A 23,899-nucleotide genomic window follows, 5' to 3' on the forward strand; every position below is an offset into this window, starting at 1 on the left:
AAGCAGGCAGGATAGCTGCTGTAGCCCTGCCTTGCCCTTCCCTTATGTATGGTAACAAGGTAATATTTCTCTGGTTTTCCAAAGGAAACAGCATGTCTGCTGCTCTGCCCTGTGTCGGGTCTGTTGTACCGGGCACCAGGATCAGTGTGGCACTCGGTTGCTTTGTTTGCATGGGTATGGTGGCCTTTGGATGAGCCACCCTTGGACTGACTCAACTGTCTCCAGAAGAGCAATTTCCAAAACCAGGCTCAGCCTTTCTAGCACCTGGCACTTTTTCCTGCCATTGAAATAAGCGTATGTATATGTGCATGTGTACATATGCTCTCCTTCATTCTTTCCTTAAGCAAGACAGGTGCTTCAAAAGAATATCTACAGGGTGATGAGATTAAAAACTAACAGATCTCTACCTAGAGCTGCTGCTTCTCCACCTGCTGATGGGCGCCAGGCTATGGTCCCTTGCACAGTCCCGGGGGTCCCTACAAGCTGCTTAAGCCCACACCGGCTGAAGCTTAACATACGCCTCTGTGCTTCTCCTGCCACCACCAATGCTGCCTGATGCAAGGTGGGACTCTGTGATGAGGTCATAGATTTCTACAAGAAAATGGCAAAGGGTATATCCTGGAGCTCAGCAAGAACTGTTGGATTTCACTTGGATTGTGTTCTCTGGTTCTTTTCAAGTCTTGTTCTGGTGTTTTGTATTGCTGTCTTAGAATCATAAACAGATGGTGCAATTATTTATACCATGCACTTATTTAAAACCTGTCTCTCCCCATAATTCACTCCGCTCTTAGCAAAAAAAAAACCCCACGTGTCCAAGAGCTGGCAGGGCGTTGCTGCCTCTTTCTGTCCCAGGGCTTCTGAACTCATCACAGCAGCAGCGACAGAAGCCCAAGACAGTCCCCGCACATGGTGTGGGGACAGCCTGCTCTGGCACGTGTCCCGCAGCCGTGATGTGTCCTGAGCAAATGGGTGCTCAGATGGGGACCGGGGCGGGTGTGGAGAGAGGGCAGAGACTGCTGACTCCTAGGAGGCGGCTTAGGCTCAACAGCCTCAAGGCATCTTTGTAATTTTGGAAAGGAAAGGTGATTTCACTCCGTTGTGCTTTCTGAAGGGACTTGTAACCTGACTGTGAAATTTGGCCTTGGATGTTTCAAGGCTGGTGGGTTTGAACCCACGGTACAAGCCCCTGCTGCCGTGGCCCCAGGCTGGCTGTGCAGGCTGCGGGGCCTGGCTTTCTGCTGGAGCAGTGCGGCTGGCTCAGCCTCTGAGCAGTCAGGACAGAGATCCTGCTTGTTTAACCTTCACTTTTCCTCTTCTACCTCATGATTCACTTTGGAGTGGTGAACCAGAGCACATCACTCCAGCTCAGCCCTTCGGCCCAGGGCCGAGGGCAGGATGCTCTGACTGGGATGAGCCTGCCAGCCCTTGCAGCCGCAGGAAGAAAAGAATTTGCTGTCAAATAATAATGCTTTTGTGTGCGTGAGGGTTTGCATAAAGGGTTTTTGAGTTTTTCTGGCATCTCCAAAGAAGGTTAGCAGCAGTGCACTGCTACTATCCAGCCCTGGAAATACCCCTGGGGCTGCGGTGCGGTGGGCATGGGGGGATGGGCGCTTGCTGTCCCCAGACAAGAAGTGCCTCTCCTTATTCATGCAGTCAGTGGCTGAAAGAAAGGGCATCATTGTGGCAGCGATTTTGAAAGGGTGGCAAGAGAATCTGTGCCTGATGCTGATTTGTTTTAAATGTCTTCATGCTCCTGAACCAGGAAGAGTGCTGTGCATTTGGCATGCTGCTGCCACCTGCTCACACTTGCTCCTTCTGTCCTGGGTCCCCTCTTAGCTTTTGTGTGCTCTTCTGCCAGGGTGCCTGCAAGATTGACCCGGCTCTGGCAGGGTTTGACTGCAACCGCCACAGCAAACCTGGGGTTTCAAGAACAACGCAGGAGCATATTCTGGCTGTGCTGGGCTTTGCATCTTAGCAAGGAGGCTTTCTTGGCCAGGCAGTGGGTTGGGCATAGCCCTTGGCCTGTGGTGGCAATCCTCCGGAGAGCCTGGAGTGCTAAGTGTGGGAGCAGAGCCCAGTACGCCAAACTGGATGCAGGCTGCCTTGCAGGAACCTGTGGGTCCTGTCACCTTTGTGCTCCCACCTGCTCTGGGGATGCACACCCTGATGCTTGGAGCCATGAGGGAATTTGACTTCTTGTTCCCATGAGCAGAACCACCGTGTCCCTGGCACGGTGCTCTGCACAAGAAGCGGTGCTGGACAGTTTGCCTCTGAATTTGGGTGTGGAAAACTCAGTACAGGAATGGTCCAGCCCTGTATTGTATGTGAATTTGTCATGCAGGGTTAAACTTGCAAAGACATGCCCTCGCTTGTGGGGAGCAGGGCACTGCACCTGACAGATTCCTCTGTTTTATTAATTAATCCCAAACTTCGGCCAGAATTAGGGCTGGGATCTTCCCAACAGCTGTTGCTAGAACTGTGTGCAAAAATAAACGAGTAGGTCAAATGTAGTTTATTAAATGGCATTTAATTGTGCAAGCCTGAAAGACAGATGTGCCTCTGTTGCCTGTAATATTTTTTTTTTATCTGCTGAGCATGCTGGTTGTCGCAGGCAGGTAGCGGGGCACCGGTAGGAGTGTGTCCCTCTCAGCCAGCTGCCAGCTCTGTGTGTGTGCGCATGTGTGTGGGTGCCCCTGGTGTGATGCTAGCCCTCCTCGTGCTGCTCTTGGCCAGCCCTGCTGCAGGGCACAGTTTGGCTTTAGCAAGAGGGGGATTAATCTGCTTTTTCTGCCCTGTGGTGCGGGTGCTTGGGACTGTCGCTCTCCATCCAGCCCCTGGGACGGTCAGACCCTGCCCCAGGGCTTGGGCTGTCCTCTAGCTGTTAATAGCTCGTCCCTTTGCTTTCCTATACGTTTGCTGTAGGAGCCTCCCTGCTCTTGCTAATAATAAGAGATGCTCGCAATTCCTTGTGCTTGTCTGGCGCCTGCCTTCTGGGGCAGAGGATTAATGTCCCAGCCAGGCTCTACTAGCTCAGTAATATTCCTGTGGGAAAGGAAGGCTGCCTTGTGAACATTCTGTTTATGCCACTCTTTCATACATTAAAAATGCAGCCTCTTTTATGCGTCTCTTTATCTTCAAGATGCCTGTATGAAAACTACAGCATAGCAGCAGGTTTTTGCTGGAGTTCTGTCTTGTGTGGGAATCTTTGTAGACTTTTCCCAGACACTTTACTCTTGGGTGTTTGAATATAAATAGAGTTAAGATTGGTTAGGTATACAGGTCTCAAAAGCCAATTTCCTTTTGTATCACTTAGGTCTATTTGTAATTTGTGTAACTTGTCTATAGTACCTCAAAAACATGACCATATCGGTTATGCTCTTTTAAATGCATCTGACTAGCATGTTTCCCCCATATTGATTGCAAGCCCTGGGTGCTGCAGGATAATGACCTTAAAGCAGTCTGCTTCAAATACAGACAGACTGAGGAATGACCTGAGTTTCTGTGCTGAGCTGGTGGATTTGGAAGTGATAATGTAATGGCTGAGGTCAAGCATCCCCATGGAAAGTAGCTGCCACAGGTGGATGAAGAAGGGGGAGTGGGAGGAGGGATGGAGCCAGGCATGCGGATCCTTCGCGATGCCCTGGCTTGGCACGTTCCTCTGGTCACCCACCACAGCCGCATCCCTGGCTGGGGCTGCACAGAGTGCAGCAGAGCCCTGTCCTAGGCCAGGGCTGCTGGTCGCCGAACTGTGCTGCCCACAGGTTATGTCTGCTTCACCCCAGGGTCAGGGAGAGTATTTTTCATTGATGCTGCCATTGTCCTCACCCGCAGCCTAGGGGGGTGGCAGTGGGGGGTCCTGGGGAGCCCTGGGGTGCAGCAGCTAGCCTCAGGGAGAGAGGGCACTCTGCTTCTGGTGAAAGCCAGGATGCTAATTAACAAGGCTAATGTTTTTCTGTTAACAGAATTTAATGGTGCAAACCTTCTGTTGTTGAAGTCTCCAAGCTTTCTGGCTGACAGCTGTAGACTTACAGATCTGTAGAAGTCTCAGTGAATCCGGGCAGGAGTACACCCCAGCTTGTGCAACAGAAACTCCACAAAAACATCATTGACTAATTTTTTTGGTGAGGTCACCTCCTATTTAGTGAAATTGGGGGAATTTTGCAAGTCTGTGAGGACTAGTCATCCAAAAAATTTGTTTGACTTTTGTGTGTATATTGGATAAATCAGGATTTATATGATTTATATATGTTCACTGGTATTTACAAACCAGACCATCTTTTGTGGGGAAATGCACTGATTCAGCCTTCGCGAGGACCTTTGAGGGGACTGGGGAGGACAGGGAGCTTCCTGCAGCTGTGGATAAGGCAAGGGGCCCTCGGGTTGTCTACAGCAGTCTGGTGTGCATCTGGGTTAAGGAAAAATGTAATTGCTGTTAGAGAGTGAAGCATCAGCAGGATGCGAGTCCCATAAGTGCTGAGGGAGGGTGATATCCCGCTCCTGTCTCAGCCTTCGAGAACGGACTTGCTGGGGGGATGCCATGGGACCAGCTGGCTGCATTATCGCCGTGGGATGGGGCGAGGATTTGGGGATTTATGCCTTCAACCCCAGAAGGGTTACAGGGGTGCTGCCCTGCTCACCTCAGTGTTTCCTTTTGCCATAGGAGCTGGCAAGTGGGGATTAAGTAATTGCCTAATTGTCTGTCAGAGAGAGATGCTTTCCAGCTGGGCTGGCTCTGCGGTGCAGCCTGCAGCAACGTGGGGCATCCCCACAGCCCAGCTCCTGCCCTCGTCCTCCTCGCAGGCAGCGCCCATCCCTGGCACATCCCACCCACAGTCCAGAGCCCTGCTGTGCCTCCCGGCAGGATCCATGGCCAAGCACACTGCAGCCACCATGTTGGCTCGCTGACGGGGTGCCAAACCTGCCCAAAGGCAGTGGTGCGGTGCGCCCAGGCGGGAGCCGAGCCAGCCGCGTGCCCCTGCGCCCTGTGCCCTGCTCCAGCCCTGCACAGGGGTGCACATGCAGTGGTGGCAGCACAAGGAACAGGTTGGTTTGCTGGGTGAGTGGCGTGTGCTCCACGGGCAAAGGCCAGGGCATTTCCCCTTGTCCTGGTCACAGCACCAGCCCAGGTGGTACATTCATAGCCTGTCTGTCGCTCCTCAAAGTAGAAGCAGCAACTGCCCTGCTGGCAATAACTCTCCTTTATTGTTAAATAGCCTCTTTGTGTGTCAAGGCTGATCATGTTGGATGGAGATCTTTCATAATCAAGCCTGCGTTGGTCAAAACTGTTCCTGTACTGATCCCGTCCCACGGCATCGCTCCTGGCGCTGCCCGCCACCTCCCAGGGCAGTACTCTCTGGCAAGCGGCGCTGACGTGCTGCCCAGGGCGGGTGGGTGGCAGAGCCATGGCTCCCTGCCTGCCCAGGGACGTTTGGCAATGCCTGGTTGAGCAGCAAAGGCCAGGAGCCCCATTATGAGTGACAAAATTAGGTACCTATTCCAAGAGATGACATCTGTTTGAATGGTTTGTTTTCACAATCAAAACCAAACAGTTTAGACTCTCATCTGTTAAAAAAAATAATACACAGATTTGAACAGTTTTCTCATGTTCCTGAATGCACTGTTGGAGACTGGAGCACACACGCTGAGATTATTTTTAATGAGGAACTTTTTAAGGGAAAAGCAGTGGTGGCAGGCAGGCAGGGAGCTCTCTGCAGCATGGGGCAGCCGTGGGACAGCAGGCACAGGAGGATGTCTTCTGCTGCTCTTTGATGTTCACGTGTCTTGGCAGGCTTCTTGTGGTCCAGCCACCGTGGTGCCTGATGCATCTTTAATACCAGGGCACCCATCTTGGCAGGGACCCCTGGCCTCTTGGGCTGGAGCCGAGGTCTGTGCTAGGGCTGGCATCTGAGCCCCAGCCGTGTATGCTGGATCTCCCCAGCACAGCCCCTGCAGCCCCTCACCCAGGGCCACAGCAGGGCTGGTCCAGTGCAGGAGGGGTCAGCCCTGTCCTCACAAAGGCACAGTCCCTGCAGCCACCCTGGTGATGTTTCCCATGGGCAGCAGGTTTTAAGTCTTCTCCATCTCATATTCTCTGGCCACGCACACAGTGTCACAGCCCCAGTCCAGCGCTGCCAGCCCTGCCCCAGCATCACCCGCCCAGCAATTCAGCATTATTAAAAGAAAAGGGTTACTGTTCCCGCTATGCTAATAGGGCAAACGCCTGCTCTGCAGTAGCTGCTCCCTTCCCGACCTCAGGGAAATGCCTGCATACAGCGGCAAGTGGAAAATCACTGCATGTTAATGGCTCAATGGGGCTGCTTGCTGCTCGGCGCAGCTTGCCCCCTGCTCACACCTCTTCAGATGCCCCACAGTTTCCAGCAGAAGTGGAGCCAGCCCTCGGAAACAGTACCAGCAGTGATGGTGGCTTCTCTTGCCGGCGAGGACGCTGCCTGGCAGGCTGCAGCCTTTAGCTGTTATTAACGCTAATTGTTATTAATGCTGCGCCTGGTGCTGTTGAGCAGCAGTCATGACAGCAATAGCTCATCAATGGGACAGGAATAGCTGCTGGCCGCAGGGCTGTTCAGAGGTGACATGGGATCCTCTGGGGGATGAGCTGTTGTGAGAAAAGGCTGTACCTGTTCTACAAAATACTGGTCCTGTCCTGTGACTTACAGAGAAAGCAAGGTGTTTGTCACAGTGCTGGGTCTGGTTGGTGAGCATCCTGGTGTCTGTCCCAGCTCTGGGCACTGTGGGCAGTGGATGGGGCAGGGCTGGCATTCACCATGTGGAAAACTCCTAGTGAGTGTGTAGAGTTCTCCTTAGAATCAGCCTTTTAAAACAAACTCAAGTATAAAATGGGTTTTCATGTAAGTCTGAAGGTGACAGTGATACATACATATATATACATATAAAATTAATAGAAATTGCTTTTCTTTTGCTTGTAGATGCCTGTGGAGCTGGTGCATTAGAAATATTGGGAAGAGACAAATGCAGCAGTGGAGTCTGTGTCCTGGCATCTCTTGGCAGAAATACACACTTGGTGTGTACAGGCTTCAGCCACTTCACAGTGGATCCAGTCCCCAGGACCTATTCTTACCTCAGCTGGTATCCTCGTGTGCTGAAAGAGGGATCCTAGATTTAAAATTACTTGAATGCTTTTGGGATGACTGGATAGGAAGAAGCTATGCAAGTATGCAGAAGCCTCTGTGGTTTGTCTCCCAGGCCCTGGGAAGGAGACAGCTTTCTTCTATTTGCACTAATTTAGGGCTTTTTGCTTTTGGAGGAAGTGGAAGAAGGACTTCATGCTGCCAGACCAAGCAGTGAAGTGAGGTGCTGGTGGGGTCATTTCTCCAGGAGTGCCTTTCTGGTGGGCTGGTGTAGTTATGGTTAAATCTGTGGGGCTGCCCCACTTTCTGCAAGGACTTTCCTGGTTTTGGCAGGGTAGAGCCATCTTCGTCGGTCAGTCGTGATTCCCTTGGGGATGGCTATTCGACACCTGACTGCTACTGGCACAGGCAGTTGCCTGTCCTGCCCCCGAAGCAGAGCGCAGTGCTGACAGGTGAGCCCCTGGTGGGAAGAGGAGCCCAGCGGGGCGCAGCCCAGCAGTGCCGCTGTCCCTGCAGGGACGGTGCCTCCTGTGACAGCTCTCTTCAGCCCCAGCTCTGGCAGAGATGGAAAGGAAGGAGTGTGTCTCCTGCACCAAAACCACACTGAGGGCAGGAGGTCTAGGTACCTGCTGGCTCATGCACACGCATGTGCCCCTGCCCGCTTGCTGGTCTGGCCGGGTGTTCTGCAGGGGATGCCTTTCTGAGGAGAAAGCCAGTAAGAAGTATAGAGAAGTCTTCCCAGGTCACCTGGAGTGATGATGGCAGCGAGGGACTTTTGCAGGAGACTGTAGTGGTGATGCCTTTTGGTGGCTCTGCCGCAGTGGCAGGTCCCCTGGCAGCTTCAGCACTATGGCAGCGGTACCCAGAAAGCTGAATGGGACCTCTGGAAATGGGCACTTGTCCCAGCTGCCTTGTTCCACTGCCGGCAACTATTTGCAAGTCCTTGGAATAAAAACTGTGTCCCGTGAGGCAGCAGTGAGTGAGTTATGGAAGGTGCCTTTAACTCCTGTGTGTACCTTCCTATGGGTAAAACACTTGTAGGAAAGGTGACCGCAGGCAAGCGTGCCGTAGAGGTGAGACTGACTTCCCAGCCCCAGGTGTTTAAAGGAGGAGAAAAGAGGCCGACACACAAAGCTTACGCTGTGCTGCGGTGCCCCCAGCCCCGCTGTGCTGGCCCAGTAATGCCAGGGACACAGCAGAGGAGCTGCAGCCAATGCCAAGCCCGGGAGTGGTGCCAAAACCCGCTGAGAAATGAGCAAGGGGGAGATGGAAGGAGGCAGCTGGGGCTGGGGCTGACACCGCCTGTGTGCTGCTGCCGGGGCCATGCCAATGCCACCAGGGCAGCACTGCAGATCCAGGCGGGCCTGGGGATGCTACATGGGTGGCAGTGCCCTGTGCCATCTTCTCCAGGCTGCTGTGTCATTGTGTTCCATGCTCATGTCCTTGCCTTATCTTCCTGCTCCTGCTTCCCATGAGCTGTGACTGTGCCCTCTGCTTTGTTGAGGAGAGCACCAGCAAGACTGGCACCGATCCTGCTGGAGCAGAGGTTTGGGGTGCAAGCACACTCCTTTGGCCCAGCAGTGGTGGTGGCCAGGAGGAGCTGTTGCACCCGTGGGACGTCCTGTGCTTGCGCTGCTACCGACCCATGTCCCACCAGCCACAGCTCACTCATGCTTGGTTTGCTCTCTGCTCCTCTCCCTGCCAGTCCTGTCTTCCTTGGCACTGGTGACAGGCAGGAAAAAGCAGCAGAGGTGGCCCCAGGATGGGCAGCAGCTGTCTGCAGAGGTTCTGGTCCTGCTTTGGGGGGGCCCAGCATCACATCCTGCTCTGCCCTCACTGACATTTGGCAGCAGGCTCAGCTGCTGCATGCACCAGTTGCTGGGGTATTGCGCTACAAATGGCACCTTGTCCGGGGGGAGAAGCCACCACGCTCCTGCATGCCAGCACATGCTACCCACCTGCGATCAGCATGCATGGACCCAGGGCTGTGCACGGGCAGGATTGGCCCCTGGGACGCATGGAGCCAGGCACCAGTCTGGGGTGGGTGGTGGGCAGGAGCGGTGCTGCCAGCTTGCTGGGCATCCACCGCGTGTCCTGTGGGAGCGTGGCTCAGCCCGGGCGTCACTGGGCATCAACTTGCCATAGCTTTTTCTGAAATGATCACATATAACACCACTTGGTGGGGGTTTCTTATGTGCCTGCAAGATTCTAGCCTGGGGGGCCCTGTGCACTGGATGGCTCGAAAAAAAGCTTGTGGCATTGCCTTTTATCACTGTCCTTCTTGCAAACAAATGCTAAGCTCACCCACGTTTGCGAAAGGAAGCTCAGGAGCAGTGAATGGAGATGGAGCGAATGGCTAGGCCACATTTGATGACTGGGGAGTATTATTTCCTTATGTTTTTCTCCCTGCTGGGGTCAGACCTGCAGGCTTGCCGAGCAGTGCCTGCTGCTCTGTGTGAGGCTGGCCACAGCAGAGTGTGCGGGGGCTTGTTACGGGGGCATCCGGGCATGATGGTGTGACTGCGTGGGTACAGCTTGTCCCTCGGAGGGGGAGAGCGTCAGGAGCCCTCTCGAGCGCAGCTGTGACCGCTGCTGGGGCTGGAGTCAAAAGCTAAACTGTTCGGGGTTTGGGTTTCCAATGTCCTACATGTGCCTTTGACAGCCAGACTCCCATTTCTCCTGCTCTGGGGGCGTTTCTTTTCCCACTGCCTGGGAATGGGAGCACTGCTTGGTGTGTTTGAGGCAGGAAGGAAAGCCTGGAGCTGTTTAAAACTCACAATCTTCAGGGAATTTCAATCGCTGTCCAAGCCTGTTCACAACCAACTGAGTAACGGTGCAGGGTTTGAATCGCTGGCCCGCCTCCGCAGGCAGCACTGCCTCCTCCCTCCCTCCCTCCCTCCACCCTGCCTGCGCCAGCTCTGCCCGCGCTGGGCTCTGCCCGCACTGGGCTCTGCCCGCTGCCTGCCGCAGGCAGCACCCATGGGAGTGCCGGCGTGGGCTCTCCCTGGGGCTGCGGTCTAGGGGGGCTCTGTGCTTGCCACCCCCTGCCCAGCCCATCATGCCATTGCTGGATTTTTTCTGGGCTTGCTTCAAAAGAGCCAAGGTAAGCGACTGTCTATTTGAATGGTGTCCATCTTTCTGACAGCCTCCTAATTTCAGGAGAAGCTGCCAGAAGGGACAGCAGGGGAGGCATCTCTGGAGGGGCTGGGGCTTGCTTACAGTGCTTTTGACATCTGCTCCAGAGGGATGTCGTGTTGATGCCCCACACGCAATGTGAAAGGTTAATTTTGGATGGGCTGCATGTGATGCATTGGTCCATGCACACTATATGCTCACCCACTACCCACCAGCCAGGTTACCCGTGCCCCGGCATGAGCAGCGCTGAGGGCAGGCAGGGTGCTGCACCTGGCCAAACACCGGTGTGTGCATGGGTGCCATGGTTATAATGCAATTATCAGTGGGCTGTGTGTGCTGCCAGCCGCCTGGCATGGTCAGCACAGGCCAGGCTGGGTCCTGCCACGGCACAGCTTGGGTGGTGCAGCTGGGCTGGGGGCACCCCTGCAAACGGGGGCTCACCTGGAGGCTGCTGGCATGACAGCAGGACCACACTGGGCTTTGCTGACCTGGAGGGATAGGGCGGCTGCGAGTGGGATGACAAAGGAACAGCGAGACTGGAGGCCTTGAGTTTTTAATTTCCTGCAGCAGTGGTTCTTGCGGCATCTGGTATTTTTCATTTGGGTTTAATTCCTCATCTGTCGCCTTAGTAGTGTGCAACTCTCTCTGACTGCCCTTGTTTGCTGTGTTGGCTTCATTGTATCACAGCCTGTTCCATGTGGTGGTACGTGGGCTAGGTAGATTTTGGAGGTGGTGTGAGTATGGGTCTCAGGAGCTTCAGACTGGAAAAAGCAGTAAAATCCCTTTACAAGCCGCGCTGTGCACCAGGCTGTGTCAAGCAAGTGGATCTGCCATGGTGAAATCAATGTGGAATGCACGCTGTTCCCCCGGGGTTTCAAGCAAAGCTTAAAATAGTTACATCTAAAAATGACATTTGTGAAATTCATTAATAATATTAGTAGCTGTCTTGTCCCAGCTGTCTCCAGAGAGTTTAGCAAGTCCTTGTTAACCCTCCTTGTCCCCACGAGCTGCGTGTTGTCACTGCCAGCGTACTCATGGTAGCACGGAGATGGAGCCCGGGTCCTGCATCCCACCTTGCAGAGCTGCAGCCCCCAAAGGGTCCAGCCTGGCCCGCGCTGGGGTGCCTTACACCCGCTGACTTTGGTGAAGTTGAAGGCAACCAGCAGATGGCTGGCTTCAGCCTGTCACCTCAAGCCGGACAAGGGGCCAGGGGCCGAGTGGGCATGGGTGGCAGGGAGGTGGCAGAGAGCTGCTGATAACTGTGACATGGCTTCTGCCCTCGCTGTCCCCATCCCCCCGCCCCCCCACCCCATCCCCCCCCGCCCCCGGCTGCAGCTGCTCCTCTGGCTGCAGCCCCGGGCAGCACACAGGGCATCTCCCCACCCCGACACATTCCTGGCCTCCCTCCCTGTCTGAGGATACTTGCCCATCTGAACATTCCGAACTTACTAATTAAGCTGATATTTGTACTTTTGCAGGATGCCTGGAGCAGTGTGGGGACTGAGTGTGGGCAAAAGTCATTCATGGGTCTGGGAGTAAATTTGTCCTTTGAGTCTGGGGCAGTTCCTCCTCACTGTCACCCCAGGCACTGCGGTATCATGGCCAGGGGACTGTGACAAGGGAAACACTAGGCAATCAGAGGCTCCAGGAGGTATTTGGTACTTGACTCTTTGCCATGAGATAGGTGGCCTTTACACTCCACCCGAGCAGAACAAGGGTGCAAGCCCCTTAGCTCACCACCTCCAGCTACCTGCCATGGGGAAAAAAAATAAATCTGTTTCAGTAAGTGTAGGCAAAGTGGTGCTTCCCTTGGACTGGTGGCCCAGCAGTGAAGGATGGGGACTCTTCCTGGATGGCAGCTTCCCTGATGCTCAGAGGCGAGGGCCAAAATGATGTTTCTGATTTTTGTGCTCCCTCGTTATCTCAGCCCATGAGGCTCTTGTCAAACATGGCATCACAAAACCCCAGATAAATGGAGCTAAGGGTCTCCCTGTTAGATGTTACAGGAGTCTTCTTCCTAAGTTCGGGAGTGGTTGTGCTCTTCGTGCAGTTCCCCGTGCTGGTTTTAAGCTTCCCGTTGCTCTGCCTGCAGCAACACAAGTCTGGTGGACACTTCATTTCTCTCTTCTTCTATTGGCAGACTTCTGTTTCCATATTTCCACTTCAATTCTACAGCAGCCGCCCCCCACAAGCAAACAAGACCTGGCTGATGCCTGCCTGGGTCCCACAAGTGCTGGACAAGCCACTAGGAGGCTTTGGGAGAGGAGCAGCTGGGGAGCGGCTCTACCCATCTGGAGCCAAGAGCTGCTCCCAGGCCCGAGCAGCTGGGTGGGCTTCGGGGCCAGCTGGCCCCCCAGGAAGCCGAAGGGACAGAGAACACCACCTTTCTGATTTCCCTTGGTGAGCACTGATGGTCTCGCATGCAGCTGAGGCTTCTGCTTCAGCCTGGTTTCCCGTTTTCCTCCCCGTGCCAGTGTTGCTCAGCTACTTGCCCTGAACAGCGGAGGAATTTCTTGGAGAGGGAGAAACATGCAGGGCTCTGTCTGTGGGATTAAAGCTTTCCAGGTTAAATGAGGTGGAGCTGTGGCTGGTGAAAGATTTCATGGGAAAAAGGCATTAGGGCTAAGACATGACAGCAAGGGAGAGACGGCTCCCCATAGCAGCCTTAGCACTGGGACCGGCTATCCCTGCCCTTGCTGTGGGCTGGGAGAGCAGCCCTACCTCATCCCCTGCCAGCCCTGCTCCCACTCCGTGGGCATCAACTGCATGTGCTGGCTGCAAGGCTGATGTTTTCAGAGCTTGTGATAACAGACATGATAGGTGTCCCAGTGATCATCTCCCTGTCCAAACATTTTCAGCCCTGATGCTCTCCAGGTGCCCACATGCTGCCAGGTTGGGGCTCAGGCGTCTGCCCAGGCGCTTGCTGAGGAGGACAGAGCCGAGCACACCGCTGGAGCCATGGCTCCCTGCACTCCTCCCCAGTGGGAACAGATTCAGCGATGCCAAACGAGCCACAGGACACCGGTGGCCTCCCCATGCAAACGCGGGCATGCTGTGAGGTTGCAGTGGTAACCCTGGTCCTGTTGATGGGCACCTCTTGGGCAGGTGCTGTGGCAGAAGCCTGGCAGCAGGGAGATGGTTAAGCCCCCCCGCCCCAGGTCATCCCCAGCCCTGCTGCCCGGGCAGGAAGAGGGTTCCCGGGTGGCCCGTGGGAAAGGCCGGCTCAGCAGTGCTGCATTCCTGCAGAGATCCCGCTGCCCTGCCGGCACCTCTGGCCCTGCGCGGCAGGGCTGCGGCTGTGCTGTGGGGGGCTCGCCAGGGTCTGGGGAGGGGCGTGGGGAGGTTGCCAGGCTCTGCGCTTGCCTTGGGACCTGGGCAGTGCCAGGACCCTCCGCCACCTCCACCTCCGTGCAAATTGCTGTCACCTCCCATGTGCTGGCGAGGCTCTGCTGTCTGTAAATCCCATTTCCCTTGGCTTTGCCCCCACATAAACTATCCCCAGGCAAGAGGCAGCCCCTGTGCATGGTGCTGGTGGCCCCTTCCCCACCCTGGGTGCTGTGCCCATGAAGAGGCCTGGGGAGCGAGAGGCCAGCCTGCTTTCAGCTTTTCTTTTTTTTATTTTCCTCCTTTCTTTATTGTTGCCTTTCCGTGCCTGCAGGCACCTTTGTATGCTCTGCTTCCAGACCTGCTGCGATTAAAATATGGACATCTCCACTGCCATCTGTGCAGCTGCACAGGTACCAAGGGACATGTTCGGGGGGACGCCAGCCCAGTGCTTCCTCCACCAGAGTGAGGGTCTGCCCCACAGCTTCGCCATCAGAGGGTCCAGAGCCAGGCCCAGCTCCAGCATAGGAGCGGACATGGGTGTGATGCACGGTGCGCGGTGCATGGGCTGTGGGTGGCTCAAGGGTGTCACCTATGGTGCAGAGCAGAGCACCACGGTCCATGCTTTTGGAGGAAAAGACTGCGTCCTCCAACCTCTGTTTTTATCCCTTGCTGTGGGTCTGACAGCCCTGTCTCTTCTCTGGCAGCTTTGCAGCATCCTTGTGAAGCTGTCAGGCAGAAAGGTCCATCTCTCCAGCCCCATCTCTCTCCCTGGCTCCCTCGCCTGCCCCATGGATGCAGATCTCCTAGTCCTGGCTGCCGTTCCTCCTCCGATGGCTTCCAGGAGGCCAGGAGCCATGGTGGTGGACGCATGCTGGGCACACTGCATTTGCCCAGTGCTGTGGCCTTTGCTAGAACTCTGCTTATCCTTAGAGCTGCAGCAACCACCGCCAGTGGCAGCCCCTCTCCTGGCAGAGGGGAGGCTGGAGTGGGGACTGAACATAAGTGTGAGTGGTAGGAGTCCATGAATGTGAAAATCAAAAGGATAACAAAATTATTTCTGTGCTTTTTTTCTTTGTTTTCACAGTGCTTCACATTGCTAGAAGATAAAAAAGATGCAGGTAAGCTGCGACAATGTTTTTTGGGGTAGGAATGCCTTTGCTTTGGGGTGGGCAGGGGTTACGGGAAGAGGTCTGTCCCCTTGCTGGGCTACCGGATTATTCTGCCAGTGCTATGATTTTCCCCCTAAACTTCTATTTTTCAAAGGGGTAGCAAAGGCAATAGGTGTGAGGCACTGCCAGCCAGGGCACCCACCCAGCCCCAGCTCGGTCCCCAGCAGGCACCCCCACAAGACATGCCCAGCCCCTCTTTTGCCCCATCCCTTCCCCACTCTGGCTGAAACTGCGGCTTGGCCATATGTTGCAGTAATCACCAGGTAGTGGCATGAAATCCCAGTTGCTGTGTGTGCAGGGGAGTCCTGCAGAGAGGCATGAGCCCCCTTGCTGGCGTGCGTGCGCTGTCATAGCTGTGCCGACGTGGTGAGCTGTTCAACAAGCACAGCACAGCCCGGCAGCAGCTCTGCTCCTTTCTCTTTCCTTTTCAATTCTTCTCTTCTTTGTGGGTGAACAACTTTGTGCTCCACAGATAATCTCATTAGGAGTTGCAGAGCGTGGAAACTGCCATGCCATAGGAAGGAGGAGGGTCTCCCCTGGCTTGCAGCCACCTCAGCTTTGTGTGATTGAGATGTCTCACCAGTGACAGCTGGACTGATCCATGGTTATTGTGCATGTGTCCATGGGCTGCTTCTGCCCTAACTATCCCTCTGCAAAGGTGGGAGGAAAGGCTGGGGGTCGGGGCCCACCCTGCCATGGGAGGCTTGTGGGTGCTGGCGAGGCTGGGGGCTGGTAGTCTGCGGGAGGAAGAGGAGGAGGTGTGTGCCTGTGAGGTTGGGGACCAGGGATGGGGACGGGGCTATGGGCTCCCAGATGGAGCACAGCCAGCTGCTTGTTTTAAGAACACTGCAGGGCAGCCACTGCCAAGCGTGTCTGAAACGGTGCTGCCGGTCCTGGCTGCTGCTTTGCCGACTGCAAAGAAATGCTCTGGATCTTGTTTTGTCCTTGTGTTCCACCCTGGAGAAACAGCCCTGCTGCCAAGCGTGGCCCAGCTCGTGGGAAAGATGGGTAGAGGTCCTGTATTTTATAACGTCACTGCTTGGTGGCATGGAGAGTCTTTGCTCAGTGTCATCTTCAGAAGTAATCCTGGCCCAGCCCTACAGTCAGCTTGTGTCACTGGCTCTCAGCAGCTCTGGAAGCGGAGGGACCCTGGAGTGCTCCTCTGCCCTGCGCTGGCTCCTCTGCTGCGGGCACAGAGCTCAGAGCAGCCCCCGAAGCCGATGGCTCTTGGTGGCGAAGGGAGGAGCGGTGCTGCCCATGCTGCTGGCCAGAGCCTCCAGTGCTGTGAAAAGGGAAATGCCGCCTTACAGGGAGCCTGTGGGATGTGCCCGGGGATCTCCGAGCAGTTCCCCTAATCAGAGGGCAATGTTTTTCACCCACATAAGGGTGAGGTGAGCACAGGAGCCCAGGAGCACAGGAAAGCTCTGGGCAACAAGAGGTGCTTTGTGAACAGAGCTCCAGAGGTAATCCTGGGTGGTCTCTCTTGCCGTTTCACCAGAGTGATTAAGAATCAAGAGCTTGTTAAAAAGGGTTAAAGAGCCCTGTGCAAGGGAATGGGCAGGGAAGACTCCTACAGATCACATCTACGGCTAGGCTTCTGGGGAGAAAAGTGATTACAGGTTTTTTTCCCCTTGGTTAAAACTGCCTGTAAAATCTAAGTTTCTCCTAGTGAAGGCTCAGCAACATTCACAACAAACCCAGCTGACACCGTCTTGGCCACTTGTCCACATCCCAGCCTGATGAGCTCCATGCTGCTGGAGGGATGCTCAGCCGTCACGGTGTCAGGCTTGTGTAGGGGTCTGAGGGCAGGAGAAGCAGGACCCCTTGTGTATGTGAGCAGCTGCGTGGTTTTATGCTGAGGGATTTATCACCTGTGATTCGATGCATCGGCTGGAGCCGTAGCAGGCTGCTCTGCATCACTGCAGTCCACGACAGCACGGTGCCTGGTGGAGTGTGGTTGAAGCTCTGCCTTTCACATGAATCATGCTGGACTTGGAGCCAACCTGCGGTCAGTTCATACCCTCTGCTGGGGTTTTTGAAGCTCTGAGAAGAGGCCAGTGCAGTTGCTTGCTGTCCTCTTAGCTGATTGTCCCTAGAAGATGTTCTGACAAATGGGTCACTTAAGGAAACATTCAGACAGTGGTCTCAGGAGACATCATTCCCTTCCCTGATGACTTTTTAGTCTCCTTGGGGTGGGTGCCCAGAGGACCTCAGCTCTCAACACAATGGCATGAGGCCGGATGGAGTTGGTTCTGTGTTTGTCCTGGTAACTGTTGGGAACGTGCCTCTCCTGGCTTTTCCATTGCTTCCCAGAGCCTGGCCCTGATTCCCCCTATGGTAGCGCGGCTCTCCCAGGACACCCAGCAAGCTCCGGAGCTGCTGCCCAAGGTACAGCCAGAACCGTTCCCAGCGCCCAGGCTCCGTCCCTGCCTGGAGCAGCCGGGAGCTAGGGCTGTGCTGCCACGGCCCCTTCCCTGAATGCCAGCTGTATGAAGTCGCTGCAGCTTCCCACTGTTATTAAAATAGCTGGGTATGCTGTGCTCAGCTCCCCAGTGGAAAACAACTTGGATGTCATCTGCCTTCTTGGAGGTAACATTTCAGCTGGAGGACATGGGGACTCGGTCTCCTCCTGGCAGCGGCTGCCAGCCCAGAGGGGCATCGCCAATGCCTGTGCCAGCAGCGAGTGCCAAGGGAGCTGGTGGACAGTTATTAACCCGTAACCCACCTCCACGGGCAGTCACAGTCTCTCAGACAGTTTGCATCGAAGGAAAAATCCCAGGACTTTGATTTTTGAGACAAACCAGCCAAAGCTGTACAGTAGGCTACCCATGCAGCGGCAGGACCCCACCTCGCACTGCCATGTGGTCCCCTCCTGCAGACAACCCCAGGCTGTGTGGGACGGCTGAGCAGTCCCAGCTGGGGCCAGATTTCCATGGATTTCCCAACCCTCCGCTTCCTCTCTGATACTCATTTCCCGTGTATTGTTCTGGACAAAGCAGAAAGGAAAGGCTTGCAGACCAGCCATTAAGGTGAAAAAGGCATCCTCCAAATAAATCCCTGCTGACAGCAGCATCAGGCCTCTCCAGAAGTAGGATCGGGAGCATGCTCTGCAAATGTCATTAAGTAGTGGCTGCCTCTAGCTGCTGAGGGACAGGGACTGAGCTAATGGCTTCTTTCAGGGCAGCCAGGCATGAGGTTGTCACATGTGGGAATTTGTCACGTGTGGGAATTTGTCACTCGTGGGAGGTGTCACATGTGGAATTTGTCACACGTGGGAGATGGTCATGCATGGAAGGTGTCACACGTGACACATTCCACGTGTGACGAATTCCACGCGTGGCCACCTCCCACGTGTGACAAATTCCACGTGTGACACCCCTCCCCGGTGGGACCCTTCCCCGGCGGGACTCACCCCCCGCGCGTGACACACATACACACACCCCCCCCCCACGCATGACCCTCCCCCGGTGGGGGACCCCCCCTGTGAGACAACCCCCCTCCACGCGGGACCCACCCCACCCCCCCACCCCCCGGCAGGACCCGCTCCCGGCGGGACCTTCCCCTGGCAAATTCCTAGTGGAATTTGTCACACATGGAATTTGTCACACGTAGAATTTGTCTCGTGTGGGAGGTGTCACGCATGGAATTTGTCGCGCGTGGGAGGTGTCACGCATGGGAGGTGTCATGCGTGGGGGTGCGCTGCCAGGGGCCGGGCTTTGTGAAATTACTGAAATTGCTGCTTACCTGTGACAGACCCTCCCGTGCCCCACTCCCGGGCTCCCCCCTCACAGGGTTTGCCACTTGATGTGACCTGTGCAGGTGCTGTAGCAGAGCCGGGAGGGTCTCTGAGCATCTTTGCCCCTGTGAGCTCCTATCAGCTGAGCCTGGGTTTCCCACTGGAGCCGGCAGAAGCCCCCTGGGGGTGGAAGCACCCCCTTTGCCCTCCTCCCCATCTGGGCAGGATAAGCTATCTGCGCCTGTGCCCTTCACAACCCGAGATGCTCTGTCCTCAGCTGCTGGGGAGTGTTTAATTCGGGGAACTGTGGATCTGGCCCAATAATCCGTCTTTTTCAGCACCATATTGTCTGAGCTTCCCAGCCATGGCAGAAATGTTCAGTGTGCATCTCTCGGTGTGATCTGTTCCTCAGAATAAGCCTTCACCCATAGCTGCAGCGTGGCCTGGCCAGTTTTCCCGCTGGATCTCACCCATAGCAGGGGAGGGTTTGAGTGCTGGCAGGCGAGTGGGCAGCATGGGCAGCAGAAGCCAGGCTGCAGTGCGGGCAGCATGAATGGATTCCCAAAAATGTCTTGACCTGTGGCTTGGGCTGGGCTGCATCTGTGTGCTGCCTTCCCTGGTAGCTCAGGACTGAACCTGGCTTTTGCTGAGTGCGTGTGGCTGGGGGGGGCTGCCTTGGGGTAGGCACAGCTCTTCTGGGGTCCCGTTTATGGTCCCCTCTAAGGGCCAGGCCAGGGTTACTCCTTTGAGCCCATTACTGGAGCTTTCCCAGGTTTAGGTCTGGGTGTCCCGAGCAGCTGGGTGGCTCCTGCCCTCCCTGCTGGGAGGAGGAAGAGGCAGCTCCCCAGCCTGTTCACCCTTCCTGGTATTTTTTCCTAGTATCCAGCCAGCCCCAAAAGGCCATTGTTGAATTTTTCTCTTGTCCCTTCTCAGCAACACCCTTTGGACCATCCTAAACAGCCTCTCTCTTCTTGCTGGTGGTGGCTGTCCAGGTGCTGGGCAGGGCACCTCCAGCCCCCCCGAGCATCCCGCTCCAGGCTCTTCTATCCCTTCAGTCCCCCTGCATTAATGCCTTTGCCAGGCACCCGGGTGAGCGGACACGTGTGCACAGGCGCACACTGGGCACCTTGTGCAGGCGGCGGGGCAGCCTGCAGGCGCTCTGCCATTCCTCGGCAATATGCTGGGAACTATTAATATCGCCAGGCGTGAATGTGGCTCATTCATGGGGCGGCACGGGAGGAGCATGCAGTATGCGCGATTTCTGCTCCTCCCAGCATCCGTCCCGGCAGCACAGCCTCGGCTTTCCAAGCGTCAGCGGGACGAGTGGGCACCCGGCGCTTCAGTCCTGCCCTCTTTGTTCATAGTTCAGTGTCTCCGGGAGGTTTCCTGCCTTTCTGCCCCCACACCCTCCCTGTTCCTGCTCTGCATGAGGAAATGAGTGGAAGAATGCTTGAAATCCTCCTTTGTGCTGAGCGCTTTTTCCACTGGCCATCACTGTGCTGCTTGGGGCCACCGGCTCTGACCCACCGCGGTGTCAGGCGAGAGGCAGCCCCTGGCAGCATGAAGGGTTGTGAGCTCTGCCCTTGCCCAGCCACGCTCCCTGCACTGGGAATGCTGCTGTGTCTTTCTGCCTCTGCCCCTTTCCCACTTACATGGCCAGAGTGAAATAGCAATCTCGGCCAGCCCCTGGGGTGCTGGCTTGGTGGTCAGCACCCCAAGGCTGTGCACCCATCCAGAGGTTTTGCTCACCCTCCATCCCTTTCTGTCACCTTCCCCAGCAGCTGGGAGCAGCACATGTGGATGTTGGTTACTTCTGGGGGTCAAGGCTCAGCTGGGTTCCTCGTAACCTGACCCCCCCCTCTGACCCCTTGTCTGCCTACAGCTCTGTAGCAGGGTGCTTGCAGCCTTCATTGCTTTTAGTGACCTCCCACTGATGTCCACCAGCACCGATCGACGGCCTCTCCCTTTGCCAGGGCTGACTGTGGCGGTGGCACTGGCTCCTCACTCCTCAGCGGCAGGAGCCCTTGGACCCCCTGCCCACTGCCCAGCCTCTGGCTGGCAAGAGGCTCCCTCACACAAAGCTGTATGGAGACGTCCAAGTCAACAAGGGCCTCATTGAGAGGGCTGCTGCCGAGAGCCCCTTCCCTGCGGAGGCGAGGGCTGTGGTGTGCAGATGGCTCTACAGGGCTGGGGGGGGGGAGCAGAGGCAGTTGGGAGGTTGGTGGGAGGAGGGTCAGGAGCTTGGGGCTCAGGAAGGCAAGAAGGAGATGTACATCAAAAGCCTCTCAGACTATCAAAACAATGGAAAAAGCCTGGTTTTCTTGTCTTGATCCTCACACGTTAGGGTGCTTGGGCAGCACTCCAATAAGTAATTTAAAGAGAAAAGCTGGTTTGTGGCAATGTACCTGCTCTCTCTCTTGCTTTTCTGGTCACCCCATGCCAAATCACTGCCTGTCTCTCCCTGTGTTGCATCTTTGTTCACGATCAAGCCTCTTGCTCAGCGTCCTGTCACTTCCCCCCACACTCTCCCTCCTCTCTGCTTCTCCCTCCACACTCGGGCTGGTGCTTCCTGACCTTCAGCCCTTTTGCCTGAATTTTCTTCCTTCATGTCCACCTTAAACAATGTTTTTTCCACCTCTTAGCTCCCCCTGTTCCAGACCCTATCCCCGTTTTCTCCTTTGCCTTCCTGCAAATAGTCAGTGGCTGGTCCTGCCTGACATCTGGCACCCAGAAGCCAGGCTGCATGGCGTGCACCGTGGGGGATCTCCCTCACCCTGGGCTGCTGAGGCGGTACCTGCCCAGCAAGGAAATCCCCCGCAGCAGGGGGGGTGCGGATTTTTGGGAAAACAAGTCTGGTGAGAGCAGCCTCTTGGTGCCTTGCTGTGGCTTTTGCCACCTGCTTGCTTTGATGGGCAGGGAGGGCTAGGAACAACTGGGCATCCGTCCAGGAACTGTCCTGGGGGAGCAGCCTGAGGGACCCTCGTGGGAGCGCAATTGGGCTGCAGCTCTTTGGTGTCCTTGCCCTAGAGCCCGCAGACCGCTCCAGGGGAGGCCAGGCCAGGCCCTGCAGTTGCCGCTGCCAGTCTGGGAGGGGAGGGAGGGCGATGGCTGAAGGGGCGGGGGGGGTGTGGGCAGCCCCCTCCCCAGCCTGCAGCGGCTGCGGCTCCGGGGTTTGGCTTGTCCCCGCGCGCCTGGCGCAGCCCTGGGACCTTCAGCCTCGCTGCTGGGGACCGGCACTAGGGACCGGCACTGGGACCCCTCTTGGCTCGGCAGCGCCACCGCGTCGCTGGGCCGGGCTGGCCCCGGGGGGGCGGCGGGATCGCGGGGGGCGGGCGGATCGCGGGGGCGGACCGAGCCCCGCACCTGCCGCGGCCGCGCTCACACCGACAACAGCCGGAGCCGCGGCAGGCACAGCCCGACACCCCCCCGGCGGCGGCGCCAGGGACAAGGGGTCCGGCCCCCCCATCCTCCCCCTCCCCCCTCCCCCTCCCCCCCCCCCCCCCCCCCCCAACCCTCCGGCTCGCCGGGGCTCAGCTCCCCGCCCGCCCCGCGGTTTGACGGCGGCGCAGCACAGCCTGACGGTAAATGCGCACCCGCGCCTGGTGCGGGCGGGGGGCCCGTGTGCGGGGGTGGGTTTGGGGGGGCATCCGGCGGGCTGCGGGGGGCGGCTGCGGGGGGCTCCGCCGCAGATGGAGCCGCTGCCGGCCGCGGCGGGGCTGTTACCTGTGGCTGGGCACCGCGTGTCTGCGCAGACACGGTCCGGTGCGAGGGGGCTCTTGCTGTAGCCGGGGAAGCTGGGAGCTGGTGTGTTCCCTGATATCCTGGAGCTGTTAGTTGGATCCCCGTCATTCCCGGGAATCTCAGCAGCGTGCGGGGCCAGAATCCGCAGCTTCCACTGGAGCTGCTTGTTCTGTGACTGGCCTGTCCGCTGCCAGCACCCCAGTGCTCTGCGAATGGGGGGTGCGGGTGGGCTTGTCGCCAAAGTCGGGGATAAGAAAGCTCCTTGAAAAACGTAGCACTGAGAAGCAGGCATTCCTAATATTGCAGCACTGGATGCACATTCGGTGGGATGCATCCAGTGCTGCAATACAGGAATGCCGCTTCCCAATGCTACGTTGGTGTTAAGGTGTTTTCTTTTTGCCGATGTCGGTGACAGGCTGGCTGTGGGTTTTGGGCTGTCTGGAGTTTCTCAGGGCTACTCTTCCCCCTCCTCTAGCTGGGATTACTGACAATTAAAGCGGTGATTGGAGAAGCACGGATTTTCCATCTGATCCAGAAAGTCAGTGAGTTCATGGAAAAACTGCATTGACGTCAGTCAGGAGGCTTCGGATCCGGCCCTTTCGCTATAGCGGGGGGAGGCTGGACTCGGCGTGCAGGCTCCTGGCACTGTGGGCATGTGTTCCCAGTCAATCGTCTCTCTTGGAGACCTTCAGTAGAAATGGGCAGGTTTGCTGTGTGTGCATAGTTTGTCACGTTGTGAGCTAGCACTGATCTGTCGGAGCGTGCTGCCAAGGTGAGATGCTGTTTTATCAGGGGTTCTTTGATCGTGACTAACTTAAACACCATCTCTTTGTGCGTTTGGTCTTGTGGTTTGTGTTTTGGAACAGCTTCTTGGTGCAGAGGGCAGAGGAACCTCTTCTTTTAAAGAGCTTCGTATGGTCCCAGGATGTCCCAGCACGTATCGTGATGTTATTGGCAGGAGTTTGCATTCTTTTCCATGTGCATACTTGAATTCTTATCAATGAATATGCTTTTTTCTGTTTACATTTTAACAGAAACGCAGTTAAGAGAGGTAGCAGTGCTGCTGGAGCAGGCACAGCAGCCACTCGCTGCTCTGCACACATGTCCCAGCGGGCCTGCTTCTCGCCGTGAGCTGGTCAGGGAGCATGGTGAACCCCATCAGCCTCGCTCCATTCTTGTAGGGAAAAAAATTAGCTCCCGTCCTTATGCCAAAAGCTCGTCAGTAATTTTGGTATGTGACAAAGCATCAAGTCCCAGTGCAGAGCAAGTATCGAACCTGGCTTCTGAGGCGGCACTCACATTCACTTCATGTACTCGTGCTTCCTCTGGAAATACTTTTCTAATGAAAGACTGGCTGAAAAAATCCAGTGCTTCTCTTAAACATTCCTCATCTGCATTGCCTCAAATGTCCAAAACTGAGCATATGCATGGGACAGGGTGCCAGCAGTTTAGTTTTGTAAGATAAAAAAATATGGTTATGCCTAAGGGTGCTTCAGTACTTCCTCTTGGTTTTTGTAATAATTTCAAAAAGATTTGAAGGTTCTCAAAGTCACTTGAAGTCAGGCAGGGGAAAGATAGGTTGCCCTTTCCCTGAGGGTGTAGCAGAGGTTGCTGCATGACTTTGCACCGAAGGAACAAGCTGGCAAGTTGGCTGGCACCGAGCCCCACAGGTGCTGCAGGCAGTG

At 56.0% G+C, this 23,899-nt stretch overlaps 1 protein-coding gene across 2 annotated transcripts in view; it reads left to right on the plus strand.

Moving 5' to 3' along the window:
- The first annotated feature begins 10,025 nt into the window (after positions 1-10,025).
- Positions 10,026-23,899, plus strand: part of STARD8 (StAR related lipid transfer domain containing 8) — a 57,437-nt gene continuing 43,563 nt past the window's right edge. Inside the window, exons 1-2 of one of the 2 annotated variants that reach the window (XM_056359854.1) lie at positions 10,026-10,209; positions 14,653-14,686. In XM_056359854.1, coding sequence (XP_056215829.1) covers positions 10,165-10,209; positions 14,653-14,686 — 79 coding nt within the window. In that variant the 5' untranslated portion in view covers positions 10,026-10,164. Of the gene's footprint in view, positions 10,210-14,652; positions 14,687-21,954; positions 22,055-23,899 lie in introns of those variants that run through there. The other variant, XM_056359858.1, reaches the window with a different exon arrangement.

This window comes from Falco biarmicus, chromosome 14, assembly GCF_023638135.1.
Source record: "Falco biarmicus isolate bFalBia1 chromosome 14, bFalBia1.pri, whole genome shotgun sequence".
NCBI lineage: Eukaryota > Metazoa > Chordata > Aves > Falconiformes > Falconidae > Falco > Falco biarmicus.